At 42.3% G+C, this 15,572-nt stretch overlaps 1 protein-coding gene across 2 annotated transcripts in view; it reads right to left on the bottom strand.

Annotated features, from left to right (window-relative positions):
• samd10b (sterile alpha motif domain containing 10b) overlaps nucleotides 1–15,572 on the bottom strand; it is a 138,510-nt gene that overhangs the window by 44,735 nt on the left and 78,203 nt on the right. For both annotated transcript variants that reach the window (XM_045693020.1, XM_014134717.2), the window contains exon 2: nucleotides 9,384–9,559. In XM_045693020.1, the coding sequence (XP_045548976.1) occupies nucleotides 9,384–9,559 (176 nt within the window). The remainder of the gene's footprint in view (nucleotides 1–9,383; nucleotides 9,560–15,572) is intronic.

The following is a 15,572-nucleotide window of genomic DNA, read 5'->3' as shown; positions in this document are numbered from 1 at the left end:
CTTCTTTCAGTCTATCACTCTGCTTCTCTCCTTCTTTCAGTCTATCACATCACACCATTCCCTTACATTCATCATTGACCTTCCTATCTTCTCTCAGCTCCTCCCCTTCCTCTTCCTCTGTCTCTCCCCTCTTCTATCAGCTCTCCCTCTTCTTCTTCCTCTTTCTCTCCCCTCTTCTCTCAGCTCCCTCCCCTTCATCCTCCTCTGCCTCTCCCTTCTTCTCTAGACTCCCTCCCCTTCCTCTCTCTCCCCTCTTCTCTCAGCTCTATCCCCTTCCTCTTCCTCTGTCTCTCCCCTCTTCTCTCAGCTTCCTCTTCCTCTGTCTCTCCCTTCTTCTCTCAGCTCTCTCCTCTTCCTCTGTCTCTCCCCTCTTCTCTCAGCTTCCTCCCGTTCCTCTTCCTCTGCCTCTCCCCTCTTTTGTGCTCCCTCTCCCCTTTCTCTATTTTTGTCCCCCTGTCTTAATCGCATTTTCATCCCTCCCTCCCTCCTTTACTGTCATGTCATTATTCAATCAACCCTTTAATCTGTCTCTCCACCCCAGAGTCCCTCACAGACATGAGTCTCATCGTCCTTCATGTGCCCCTCACACCTCCCCAGACCTTACCTCTACCTCCACTTCTATCACTCACAATAACCCCTCATATATGCCTGCTGCACTATTCACACCGTAGGCCCCTACAATATATCTCCTTTCTTCTGTAGCATCAGAGTACTCCATATGTCCATATTTCAACAGCATCCCTCATCCCTCTCCCTCGATAGTGTTCTTCTTCTTCTTTACTCCTTCTCTCTCTTTCTCTGCCCCTACTTTCTCTGTCTCAAACATCTACATAGCTGACAAACTCCAAAGAGTAAAGAATAAAACCAAACTAGCCTCATTAGAACCAACCAACCAACCAACCACCAAACCAACGGTCTCATTAGAACCAACCACCAAACCAATGGTCTCATTAGAACCAACCACCAAACCAATGGTCTCATTAGAACCATCCAACCAGTCACCAAACCAACGGTCTCATTAGAATCAACCACCAAACCAATGGTCTTATTAGAACCAACCACCAAACCAATGGTCTTATTAGAACCAACCCCCAAACCAACGGTCTCATTAGAACCAACCCCCAAACCAACGGTCTCATTAGAACCAACCACCAAACCAACAGTCTCATTAGAACCAACCCCCAAACCAACGGTCTCATTAGAACCAACCCCCAAACCAATGGTCTTATTAGAACCAACCACCAAACCAACGGTCTCATTAGAACCAACCCCCAAACCAATGGTCTTATTAGAACCAACCACCAAACCAACGGTCTCATTAGAACCAACCCCCAAACCAATGGTCTTATTAGAACCAACCACCAAACCGATGGTCTTATTAGAACCAACCACCAAACCAATGGTCTCATTAGAACCAACCCCCAAACCAACGGTCTCATTAGAACCAACCACCAAACCAACGGTCTCATTAGAACCAACCCCCAAACCAATGGTCTTATTAGAACCAACCACCAAACCAACGGTCTCATTAGAACCAACCACCAAACCAACGGTCTCATTAGAACCAACCCCCAAACCAACGGTCTCATTAGAACCAACCACCAAACCAACGGTCTTATTATAACTTCCTCCCCTTCCTCTTCCTCTCTCTCCCCTCTTCCTCTGTCTCTCCCCTCTTCTGTCAGATTCCTCCCCTTCCTCACCTCTGTCTCTCCCCTCTTCTCTCAGATTCCTCCCCTTCCTCTCCTCTGTCTCTCCCCTCTTCTGTCAGATTCCTCCCCTTCCTCTCCTCTGTCTCTCCCCTCTTCTCTCAGATTCCTCCCCTTCCTCTTCCTCTGTCTCTCCCCTCTTCTGTCAGATTCCTCCCCTTCCTCTCCTCTGTCTCTCCCCTCTTCTGTCAGATTCCTCCCCTTCCTCTTCCTCTGTCTCTCCCCTCTTCTGTCAGATTCCTCCCCTTCCTCTCCTCTGTCTCTCCCCTCTTCTCTCAGATTCCTCCCCTTCCTCTCCTCTGTCTCTCCCCTCTTCTGTCAGATTCCTCCCCTTCCTCTTCCTCTGTCTCTCCCCTCTTCTGTCAGATTCCTCCCCTTCCTCTCCTCTGTCTCTCCCTTCTTCTCTCAGATTCCTCCCCTTCCTCTCCTCTGTCTCTCCCTTCTTCTGTCAGATTCCTCCCCTTCCTCTCCTCTGTCTCTCCCCTCTTCTCTCAGATTCCTCCCCTTCCTCTCCTCTGTCTCTCCCCTCTTCTGTCAGATTCCTCCCCTTCCTCTTCCTCTGTCTCTCCCTTCTTCTGTCAGATTCCTCCCCTTCCTCTCCTCTGTCTCTCCCCTCTTCTCTCAGATTCCTCCCCTTCCTCTCCTCTGTCTCTCCCCTCTTCTGTCAGATTCCTCCCCTTCCTCTCCTCTGTCTCTCTCCTCTTCTCTCAGCTTCCTCTTCCTCTGTCTCTCCCCTCTTCTCTCAGCTTCCTCCCGTTCCTCTTCCTCTGCCTCTCCCCTCTTTTGTGCTCCCTCTCCCCTTTCTCTATTTTTGTCCCCCTGTCTTAATCGCATTTTCATCCCTCCCTCCCTCTTTTACTGTCATGTCATTATTCAATCAACCCTTTAATCTGTCTCTCCACCCAAGAGTCCCTCACAGACATGAGTCTCATCGTCCTTCATGTGCCCCTCACACCTCATATATGCCTGCTGCACTATTCACACCGTAGGCCCCTACAATATATCTCCTTTCTTCTGTAGCATCAGAGTACTCCATATGTCCATATTTCAACAGCATCCCTCATCCCTCTCCCTCGATAGTGTTCTTCTTCTTCTTTACTCCTTCTCTCTCTTTCTCTGCCCCCACTTTCTCTGTCTCAAACATCTACATAGCTGACAAACTCAAAAAAGTAAAGAATAAAACCAAACTAGCCTCATTAGAACCAGCCAACCAACCACCAAACCAATGGTCTCATTAGAACCAGCCAACCACCAAACCAATGGTCTCATTAGAACCAACCAACCACCAAACCAATGGTCACATTAGAACCAGCCAACCACCAAACCAATGGTCTCATTAGAACCAACCAATCACCAAACCAACGGTCTCATTAGAACCAGCCAACCAACCACCAAATAACGGTCTTATTAAACCAACCAACAAACCACCAAACCAACAGTCTCATTAGAACCAGACAACCAACCACCAAACCAACGGTCCCATTAGAACCAGACAACCAACCACCAAACTAACTGTCTCATTAGAACCAGCCAACCAACCACCAAACCAACGGTCTCATTAGAACCAGCCAACCAACCATCAAACCAACAGTCTCATTAGAACCAGCCAACCAACCACCAAATCAACAGTCTCATTAGAACCAGCCAGCCAACCAACCAACAAACCAACGGTCTCATTAGAACCAGCCAGCCAACCAACCACCAAACCAACAGTCTCATTAGAACCAGCCAGCCAGCCAACCAACCACCAAACCAACAGTCTCCTCATAACACAACTGGACAAGCTATTTTTCTTCTCTATTGATTAGTGTTCCATTCTGAAGGAAATGCGTAACTGTTGACCATGCAGATGATCCAAAATAAACCCCAACACCCTGTTGAGTAATTAGATCAGAGAGGTAGTATCAGTTCTTCATCTTTTGTGTTGTTTCTTATGATCAGTGTGTCAGCATGTGATGTGTGAAAAGAGATTCTTAAAATTAGACAGTGTCTTCCGGCCCTACCTTATCAACATTCACTGTGTGTGTGTGTGTGTGTTTGTGTATGTTTGTGTGCGTGTCTGTGTCTAGGCTGTTGTTTTACTAAAGTTATTTCCTTATTAGTGCTGATCTCTGTTAAACTAACCTAATGGGCTCTAATCTAATCATCTCTCCACAGAGAGCTGGACACAAACGAACACGCACACGCACACGCACACGCACACACACACAAAGACTGCTCTCTGTCTCTGTACTGTTGAATAATACATAGTGAGTCTTGTTGCTCAAAGTCATGTGGAAATCCTACAGCATGTTCTTCATACCATAGACAAGGTTTATAATGATAAATCCTCTATATATTCACATGGAAACAGCTTCATAACCCATCTTTGATTAAGCCTTTCAGACCTGTCTTTGGGATTAGAGAAGCTGTGAATTATTAAACAGTGCAGTGCGTGTTTGCACTTTCTTGTCGCCAACAGTTTCTCAAGGGCTTTGGAGAAATGGAACAAAGAACCTCCTTCCTCCCATGATTCCTTTGGCTTACAGGGCAACCAGGAAGTGTGTTGTTATGTCATGCTCTCTTTTAGGTCAGGCACTGTAAAGTTCTTAAAATAGAATGCTTTTTTTGCCTTTGTTTTGTTCTAGAAGTGCACAGATGGGGTTCCATATTGCACGAGAGCATCTTGTGGAAGAGACTGGCTTTCTGAAGTGTGTCTTTAATATGCAGGATCACATAATCAACCATAGGAGCATGCCATCATGGTAACCACATTTCAACATTGACAAACCTTGTAGAAAATATATTGAATTTGTACCTTTAAAACAACGTCAGATTTTCAACGTTATATCTACTTTCAGAAAATAAATAATGGGCCGGGCAGAACCTCCAACTGGAGATCTATCTACAGTTACTTTTTGGTCTCACATCCACGGTGTTAACGAAGCCCAGCCCTGCTTAGCTATGCCAATGGTCTCTAACAATTACCAATGTGCTATCATGAGAATGATTGTTGAGAGATCTCCACTGTTGCTATCAAAGTCATTCCAAAGGGCAGGTTTAAGAGAGCAAATGAAATGTAACCATACTGTATCACTCATACAGTATATCATCAATGATGCTATTTAGCCCTATACACTGTAGTATTTGCAGACTCATCAACAGCTATTGTTTCAATTCAACCCAGAATTCAGCTCAACACAGACAATACAATAGGACTAGGATTTCAAACTCTGGATAATTTAAAATGCAATTATCTTAAGTGATATTGAATTGTGTTTGGTTGTCAACACAACCAAACATCAACATTTGAAGGAGATGAAGGAGATGTATCAACTGCTTGGATAGTTCCATCTGTACCACTGACTTAGTCTGGCTTTAATTCCAGTTTGTCTACAAATTAATAAATGATATGTTGGATTCACGTCTCCATCTCAATCAAACATCTATGATAAAGAATAGGACTAAATCAAATCTAACTCTATTTAAAGTGTATTTAAAGTTTGGATTTGATTTGATTTAGTCCTATTCTTTAACAAACTGGAATTAAAGTCAGACTAAGTCAGTGGCACAGATGGAACTATCCAAGCACAGTGGTGACCATTCATTTAGGGTTTTGAGCCCCACCTGTTTAGCAAAAATGTAAAATTTATATTAAATATTTGCCTGTTTTGCATGTTATTTTGGCATTGCATATCAGTTCGCAAACAATGTAAAAAACAATTTCTGCTTTCTGTAGTGGAGGGGCAGCCAGCGAAAGAAGAAAACGTAGGTATTTGTGCCGTGATTGGCTCATTGTTGTGTGACTCATGGGGACACCACGTCACTGCAAAATCTACCGGGAGAGCTCGGCAGTTCAAGCCCCTTTGGGTCCTGCCATATATTTACATTAGAAGTACCTGTCCAAGAAGGCTTAAGGTCATTGGCCACAGATAACTTCAAATCAAGTTATATCTATCATAGCTTTTTTTAGACTGATGCTGTCACCATCATACTTTCAAAATCTTAGCTGGCAAGCTAGCTAGCTAGACAAGCAGTCATCATAATAAATCATGACAAAATCTACTGGCAAATCCTTTTAAATTCTTGTCATATCAAGAGAAATTCTAGATAAAACGTATCTGTGCTCATCGGCCATTGGATATACAGTTTAAGTCGGAAGTTTACATACACCTTATCCAAATACATTTAAACTAAATTTTTCACAATTCCTGACATTTTATCCTAGTAAAGATTTTCTTAGGTCAGTTGGGATCACCACTTTATTTTAAGAATGTGAAATGTGAGAATAATAGTTTATATTATTTCAGCTTTTACTTCTTCCATCACATTCCCAGTGGGTCAGAAGTTTACATACACTCAATTAGTATTTGGTAGCATTGCCTTTAAATTGTTTAACTTGGGTCAAACGTTTCGGGTAGCCTTCCACAAGCATCCCACAATAAGTTGGGTGAATTTTGGCCCATTCCTCCTGACAGAGCTGGTGTAACTGAGTCAGGTTTGTAGGCCTCCTTTCTCACACACGCTTTTTCAGTTCTGCCCACAAATGTTCTATAGGATTGAGGTCAGGGCTTTGTGATGGCCACTCCAATACCTTGACTTTGTTGTCCTTAAGCCATTTTGCCACAACTTTGGATGTATGCCTGGGGTCATTGTCCATTTGAAAGACCCATTGCAACCTGGCTTTAACTTCTTGACTGATGTCTTGAGATGTTGCTTCAATATAGCCACATAATTTTCAATTCCTCATGATGCCATCTATTTTGTGAAGTGCACCAGTCACTCCTGCAGCAAAGCACCCCCACAACATGATGCTGCCAACCCGTGCTTCACGGTTGGGATGGTGTTCTTCGGCTTGCAAGCCTCCCCCTTTTTCCTCCAAACATAACAATGGTCATTATGGCCAAACAGTTCTATTTTTGTTTCATCAGACCAGAGGACATTTTTCCAAAAAGTACGATCTTTGTCCCCATGTACAGTTGCAAACCATAGTCTGGCTTTTTTATGGCAGTTTTGGAGCAGTGGCTTCTCCTTGCTGAGCGGCCTTTCAGGTTATGTCGATTTAGGACTCGTTTTACTGTGGATATAGATACTTTTGAACCTGTTTCCTCCAGCATCTTCACAAGGTCCTTTGCTGTTGTTCTAGGATTGATTTGCAGTTTTCGCACCAAAGTACGTTCATCTCTAGGAAACAGAACGCGTCTCCTTCCTGAGTGGTATGACGGCTGCGTGGTCCCATGGTGTTTATACTTGCGTACTGTTGTTTGTACAGATGAACGTGGTACCTTCAGGCGTTTGGAAATTGCTCCCAAGGATGAACCAGACCAGATTTTTTTTCTGAGATCTTGGTTGATTTTTTTAGATTTTCTCATGATGTCAAGCAAAGAGTGCACTAAGCTTGAAGGTAGGCCTTGTAATACATCCACAGGTACACCTCCAATTGACTCAAATTATGTCAATTAGCCTATCAGAAGCTTCTCAAGCCATGACATAATTTTCGGACATTTTCCAAGCTGTTTATAGGCACAGTCAACTTAGTGTATGTAAACTTCTGACCCAAAGGAATTATGATACAGTGAATTATAAGTGAAATAATCTGCCTGTAAATAATTGTTGGAAAAATTGTGTGTCATGCACAAAGTAGATGTCCTAACCCACTTGCCAAAACTATAGTTTGTTAACAAGAAATTTGTGGAGTGGTTGAAAAACAAGTTTTAATGACTGCAACCTAAGTGTATGTAAACTTCTGACTTCAACTGTATACTGTACATTACACAACAAGTCGGAAATCGCTAATTCATCAATGAGTGGTTTGGAAGGAATCAGTGGCTGCAAGCATTGCATAGAAACCACAATTTTGCTTTCCCTGCCTGCTATTCGGTGGAGAGGGTGTGTGGTCCAAGTCTTGGTTTAAGGATTTTAAACATCTGTCTGAAAGGGTCTCTTTTCCAATCTTAAAAGGATAAACATTTACATGCAACACCATGGGCCAGAAAAGGCTGAATACATCATTGGCCATGCTATCCATTCAGCATGACTTCTGCTGCATTCAAAACAACTGGGAACTCGGAAGTGGGAAATCTCTGACTTCCAACTTCAGTACGTTCAAGACAACTGCGAACTATGAAAAAAAATTGCTCGGACTAGGAAAATACGTTTTGAACGGTCATCCAACTGGGAATTCCAAGTCGGGAACTCAGGCCTCTTTCTAGATCTCTTACTTTCCTACCTGAAGATCATTGATGTCATGATTCAACCTAGTTTTATTCTCGAGTTCCCAGTTGTCTTGAAAGCACCATAAATCCAGAGAATGCCAGACTTTGATGACAAAGTTTGATAACAAATCTTGCCCACAGGGACTGCCACACCCCCTTCCTGTTTAAGTGAGCACAACATCGAGTTCAAAAATATGTCTTGTATGCTGCTGCATAAATGATGTAATATGCCAGGATATGTATTCTCCAGCTAAGAAAGTAATATGTTGTGTAGTAAGCTGTTAGTTGTCCCTATGTCTCACCCTCATAATTTGGTTTCTCTCCCCCTCAGAACTTAGCCTACTATTCTGACTTGGTGGTGCACATGTAGCCTATAGACTGTTTTAGAAATGTCATCATCGAATATTGTAAGAGCTTTCATTGTCTGCTTATATGCCCTACTATTTATCTTATGGTTCTGACTTGGTGTACAGGGAGAATACTGTAAGAACGGCCCATGTTCTGAATTCTGTTGCTGTACATTTCAAAAGTGCTGAAAAAATTGTCCGTCCTAGCTCGCTCATTAATGTCATATATTGTAAATCTCAATTGTTATATTGCTTATATACTGTAGGTCGATCTCATTAGTATCTTATTCATAATTTTAAGTAATTTTGGAATGATGAATTTCATTGTTTTGCTTACTTTGTGTATTATAATTAGGTAATTATATTTTCTGACGTTGTTTCAGAGGTACAAATTCAACATATTTTGTACAAGGTTTGTCAATGTTGAAAACTGGTTACCATGGTGACATAATCCTGTGGTTGAAATTTCACACTCAAAACAAAAGTGAATGACTTTTTTCAAATCCAATGTACTTTTGCTCAGTGGGATAGCACTACACTCCTTTATTCTTCTCTCTCCCAGAGAGGATTCTGTACCTGCATTCATCTCATTACCTGTTTTTTAATCAATCATCTCTTACATAATCAGTCTCTCTTGTGGGTTTCTGAGGCTGTAGCAGCCCTTGTGATGAGGAGGGAAGAACAATCAAACATCCTTTGTAGTACGCTGTTGAGACTCCATAATGAGAGACACAAGGCAGTGCTACTGATCTATGAAGCATGTGTTTAGATCTCTCTATGTTTAAGGATGTGTTATTTTCTCTGATCTTTCTCATAGTGCTGGTGCCTAAATCGTCATCTGCATTCTAGCACCATATTGTACAGTGAGCAATTACTTTTACCAATGGATGAGATTCATTTGGACAGTGGTCCCCATATATTTTTGTGCAGTGACCATATACGGTTTAGGATTTTTTTTAAATCTGAGATAAACAAGATGAAACATGTCATCTGTAGGTCCTTGAAGTTGTAAAATAATATTGATGACAAACAGTAACCTAATTAATCTGGCACTGCCCAGACAGTGTGTGTGTGAGTGTGAGTGTGCGTGTGTGTATGTCTGTGCATGTGTCCGCACATGCCCATTATGATACCTGTATGCCCTCTGTGCCAGGCTGCTGCAATAGTTTGACGGTGTGTGTGTTCTTCTGTCCCCTCCCATCGTGCCAGGTCAGACTGGCCCCTGGCCGACGAGGCAGCTGGTAGCTGAGCTCCTCTACAGACACTGTGTGCTCCAGGGACGCACGGCAGAAACTGAAGCTGGACGCTGCTGAAGACAGAAAGAGAGACAGAGAGAGAGAGAGAGAGAGAGAGAGAGAGAGAGAGAGAGAGAAAGAAAGAGGGAGAAACATTTCATTTCAATCCCACTTCTGATCAAAATAAAACACCCAAAACCATTACATCCCATTAAAGCCACTCTCAGTTGTATGTGGCCATGTCACGAAAGGGCACCGTGTTACAGTGGTCATCAAACATATACGTAAGAGATCACTTAGGGAAAATGAAACCCATTTTTTTGGAGATTAAACTCAAATCCAGGATTAACCTAACAAAAACCCTCCATTTCAACGTGACTACTACTATTACCACTACTACTTAAACACTTCACTGACTCTGTCCACTCAACCCTACCCTTTAGTCTCTTTCTCTATGGTGTGTGTGAGTGGCAGAGTGGGGGGGGGGGGGGAGGGGGGTGAATAGTTTTGTTTTTTGTCTTATTTCTTGTTTGTTTCACAATGAAAAATATTTTGCATCTTCAAAGTGGTAGGCATGTTGTGTAAATTCAATGACACAAACCCCCCAAAAATCTATTTTAATTCCAGGTTGTAAGGAAACAAAATAGGAAAAATGCCAATGGGGTGAATACTTTTACAAGCCACTGTATTCTCCTAACATGTGAAAAGGTGGTGTTAACATGTTGCAGTAGCAATGTTTCCATATATGGAATTGCAAATTCTGTAACGATATTCTGTAAAAAAGGTCATTTAGCCTACCTGAGTATAATGATTCAAGTGTGTTAAAAATGATTTCTTATTTCTGAGCCATCCATTTGGAGTGTTACTGCTGCAGGTGCATGCCATTCTTCTTCCTAATTTGTTCAGTGGCCATTGGACAAAGGGGTGGCAGGTAGCCTGGTGGGTAGGAGTGTTGGGCCAGTAATCAAAAGGTTGCTGGGTTGAATCCCTCAGCTGATAAGCTAAAAAATCAATAATTGTGCACCAGAGCCAAGGCAGTTCACCCACTATTCCCCGATGATGTTGATTAAGGCAGCTCCCTGCACCTCTCTGATTCAGAGAGGTTGGGTTAAATGTGAAAAACATATTTCAGCTGATTGCATTCAGTTGTACAACTGACTAGGTATGCCCCTTTCCCAAGCTGCAACCTAAGGGGTATGCATCACATGCTCTGCTCACATGCACTGTAATGGTCTGAGCCTAAACAACAATGCTTTTACTATCTCATCCTGGAATATACAAGTTTTGAGGTTATCTGCCTTTGGCCTGAAGAGCAGGAACCCAGACTTCATCAAAGATTGGAAATACAGACATTGTAATCCTATAAGAACCATGATATAGATGAGACGGACCAACTGGTTGTCCTCTAGGTTACAGAGAGCTGGTAGTCCCATCCACTAAACTACCAGGTGTGAAAAGGGAAGACTTGGGTGGTATATTAATTTGATATAGAGCAGTCCTAACTCACTCTATTAAAATAGCCAAAACAGGAACATTTTACATCTGACTAGAAATGATCTCAACAGAGAAAAATGTCCTAGTTTGTGCTACCTACACTATATCCCCCCAATAGAATCCCCATACATTAATAATGACACCTCCTCCATATTAGGGGGGAGATCAACCATTTCCAGGCCCAGGGACATGTACTAGTCTGTGGCAACCTAGAGCCAGAACTGGACAAGAACCTGACTCTGTCAGCACACAGGGGGGCAAACACTTACCATAGTCAATGGTAGGCTTCGAGGGGACTCCTACTGTAGGTACACCTACAGCTCATCCCTTGGTAATAGTATTGTAGACTACTTTATTACTGACCTCAACCCAGAGTCTCTCCGAGCGTTCACAGTCAGCCCACTGACACCCCTATCAGATCAGAGCAAAATCACAGTCTACTTGAACAGAGGAATACTCAATCATGATGCATCAAAGCCAAAGGAACTGCATAATATTAAGACATGCTATAGATGTAAGGAAAGTAGTACAAATTATTAGGCAAAAACAAATTCAATCCCTTTAAGACAACTTCCTTGACATAATATTTCACCATGACAGTGAAGGTGTACATTTGTACTTGGCAGTAGAAAGGCTAAACAGTAAATTTGACCTTTTAGCTTCCAAATCAAATCAACACATTTCAAGCAGACACCCTAAGAAAATGAATAACAAATGACAAATGGTTTGAAGAATGCAAAAACCTAAGAAAGAAATTGAGAAACCTATCCAACCAAAAACATAGAGACCCAGAAAATCTGAGTCTACGCCTTCACTATGGTGAATCACTAAAACAATACAGAAATATACTACGGAAAAAGAAGGAACAGCTCGTCAGAAAACAGCTCAATGTAATTGAAGAATCCATAGAATCCAACCACTTCTAGGATAATTGGAAAACTCTGAACAAACAACAACACAAAGAGTTATCTATCCAAAATGGAGATGTGTGGATAAACCACCTCCAATCTTTTTTCTACTGAAAACCTTTCCACAAGTCAGTTTGTCAAATGTCTGCCCTGCTAGAGCTCCCCAGTCAACTGTAAGTGCTGTTGTGAAGTGGAAATGTCTAGGAGCCACAACGACTCAGCCGCGTAGCGGTAGGCCACACAAGCTCTCAGAAGGGGACTGGCGAGTGTTGAAGCTCGTCTGTCCTCGGTTGCAACACTCACTACCGAGTTCCAAACTGCCTCCGGAAGCTGTTCGTCAGGAGCTTCATGAAATGGGTTTCTATGGCCAAGCAGCCGCACACAAGCCTAAGATCACCATGGGCAATGCCAAGCGTCGACAGTAGTGGTGTAACGCTTGACACCATTGAACTCTGGAGCAGTGGAAATGCATTCTCTGGAGTTATGAATCATGCTGGTAGTCTGACAGACCAATCTGGGTTTGGCGGATGTCAGGAGAACAATACCTGCCCAAATGCATAGTGCCAAATGTAAAGTTTATCACTAATGCTCTTGTGGCTGAATGGAAGCAAGTCCCCACAGCAATGTTCCAACATCTAGAGGAAAGCCTTCCCAGAAGAGTGGAGGCTGTTATAACAGCAAAGGGGGACCAACTCCATATTAACGCCCATGAATTTGCAATGAGATGTTCGACGAGCAGGTGTCCACATACTTTTGGTCATGTAGTGTATATTTCCCATGCCAATGAAGCACCTTGAATTGAATTAAGAGAGACAGAGAGAGAGAGAGAGAGAGAGAGAGAGAGGAGAGAGAGAGTGCAGGAGTGATAGAGAGAGAATGAGAGAGACAGAGAGATCGAGTGAGCGATAAGGAATGTGCTAGAGACAGAGAGTGTGAGCGATAAAGAATGAGAGAGAGAGAGAGAGAGAGAGAGAGAGAGAGAGAGAGAGAGAGAGAGAGAGAGAGATATGGGACAAACACCAAATTGAGACTCTGCTTGCAGAATTCTGCAAAAATATATTATGTGTACAACGTAAATCACCAAATAATGCATGCAGAGCAGAAATAGGCCGATACCCACTAATTATTAAAATCCAGAAACGAGACGTTAAATTCTACAACCACCTAAAAGGAGGCGATTCCCAAACCTTCCATAACAAAGCCATCACCTACAGAGGAATTAACCTGGAGAAGCAAGCAAGATGGTCCTGGGGCTCTGTTCACAAACACAAACACACACCACAGAACCCTGGGAGAGCAATTAGACCCAACCAAATCATGAGAAAACAAAAAGATAATTACTTGACACATTGGAATGACTTTACAAAAAAACAGAGCAAACTAGAATGCTATTTGGCCCTAAACAGAGAGCACAGAATACATGACACAGTGGTCAGACTGACCCAAACTTAAGGAAAGCTTTGACTACGTACAGACTCCACCGTAGGCAGACCTGGCTCTCAAGAGAAGACAGGCTATGTGCACACTGCCCACAAAATGAGGTGGAAACTGCTGCACTTCCTAACCTCCTGCCAAATGTACAGCCATATTAGAGACACATATTTCCATCAGATTACACAGATCCACAAAGAATTCGAAAAAACTAAACCAATTTTGATAAACTCCCATATCTACTGGGTGAAATACCACAGTGTGCCATCACAGCAGCAAGATTTGTGACCTTTTGCCACAAGAAAAGGTCAACCAGTGAAGAACAAACACCATTGTAAATACAATCCATATTTATGTTTATTTATTATCCCTGTTGTACACAATATGACATTTGTAATGTCTTTATTATTTTGGAACTTCTGTGAGTGTAATGTTTACTGTTCATTTTAATTGTTTATTTAACTTTTGTATATTATCTACTTCACTTGCTTTGGAAATGTTAACATATGTTTCCCATGCCAATGAAGCCCCTTGAATTTAATTGAATTGAATTGAGAGAGTGTCTGTCAGAGAGAGAGAGAGAGAGAGAGAGAGAGAGAGAGAGAGAGAGAGATCTTGCTTTGGCAGTTTTAACATATGTTTCCTATGCCAATAAAGCCCTTCCATTGAAATTGAATTGAATTGAATTGAGAAGGAGTGAGAGATAGAGAGGGGGGATATTTTTTTATGACACAAGAAAAGGGCAACCAGTGAAAAACAAACACCATTGTAAATACACCCTATAATTATGACTATTTATTTTCCCTTTTGTATTTGCACTTCATTACAACACTGTATATAGACATAATATGACATTTGAAATGTCTTTATTCTTTTCAAACTTTTATGAATGTATTGTTTACTGTACATTTTTTATTGTTTATTATCTATTTCACTTGCTTTGGCAATGTAAACATGTTTCCCATGCCAATAAAGCCCCTTAAATTGAATTGAGAGAGAGAGAAGAGAGAGAGAGAGAGAGAGAGAGAGAGAGAGAGAGAGAGAGAGAGAGAGAGAGAGAGAGAGAGAGAGAGAAAGAGGAGTGCTAGAGAGAAAGACCCAAGAGGCTTGCTTTTATTTTGTAGAATGGATATACTGCCCCACCTTCTCTTCTCTGTCATCCCTCTCTCTTCAATATCCTCCTCTCCACTCATTAAAAATAATTTAGCAAACAATATTATCCAGATCAATTTACAGTAGTGAGGGCATACATTTTCATACTTTTTTCAGTACTAGTCACCCAAGGGAATCAAACCCACTGCCCTGGTGTTGCAAGCGCCATGCTGTACCAACTGAGCCACACATCTGCAACTGAAGATGCCACCGTCACCCCGTAGACTTATGAAAATAATGAGTCTTTAATTGAAAAAGCTCAAAGGATACTCGGTCTCTCTCTCTCTTTCTCTCCCGCTTGGTTGTGTTATGTAAGCCAGTCTTTAAGCCAGTCTTTAAGCCAGTCTTTAAGCCAGTCTTTAAGCCAGTCTTTAAGCCAGTCTTTAAGCCAGTCTGCTAGCATCCCTAACATGATTACCACTACAGAAAGAACTTGTCAAGTACCAAATATCTAATGAAGGATAAACCATGATACCAGATCACAACCAGACAAAGAGAGTGAGAAAAAGAGTGAAATATGGAGAGAAAAAGGGTGAAAAGAGGGCGAGAGAGTCACAGAGAGTTAAGAAGTCAGGGACGATATAATTATTGCCTCTTTCTATCAAAAAGAACAAAAACCCAATGGGTTATAAGAGAATAATGCACGACCTTCAGTGAAGTTTCTGTCTCATTCTCTGGTATTAGTGTCTCACACCTTCAGCACACGTTTTCTATCACCTCTCTCCATCCGCTTTATCTCCTCTCTCTCTTTCTCTCCCATTTGCTACCTCTCTCTCTCTCTCGCTTAACTCTCTCTCCCTATCTCTCTCTCCCGATCTCTCTCTCCCTCTCTTGTTTCTCTTTCTCTACTACTCTGTCTCTGCTCTCTCTCCCCCCATTTTTCTATAATTTCTCACTCTCTACTGCTCTCTCTCTCTCCCTCATCTCTCTCTCATTTCTCTCTCTACTACTCTTTCTCTGCTCTCTCTCTCTCTGCTACCAGCTTCCTCTCTCTGCTCTCCCCCTCTACCTTTCACCTACAGTATCTCCCTCTCTACCTGTCTCTGCTCTCCCTTACTGGTCTCAGCTCTCCCTCTCTACCTGTCTCTGCTCTCTTGCTCTC

Source organism: Salmo salar, chromosome ssa13 (genome assembly GCF_905237065.1).
Source record: "Salmo salar chromosome ssa13, Ssal_v3.1, whole genome shotgun sequence".
In the NCBI taxonomy this organism is placed as follows: Eukaryota; Metazoa; Chordata; class Actinopteri; order Salmoniformes; family Salmonidae; genus Salmo; species Salmo salar.
This window is presented reverse-complemented; position numbering and strand designations above follow the sequence as displayed.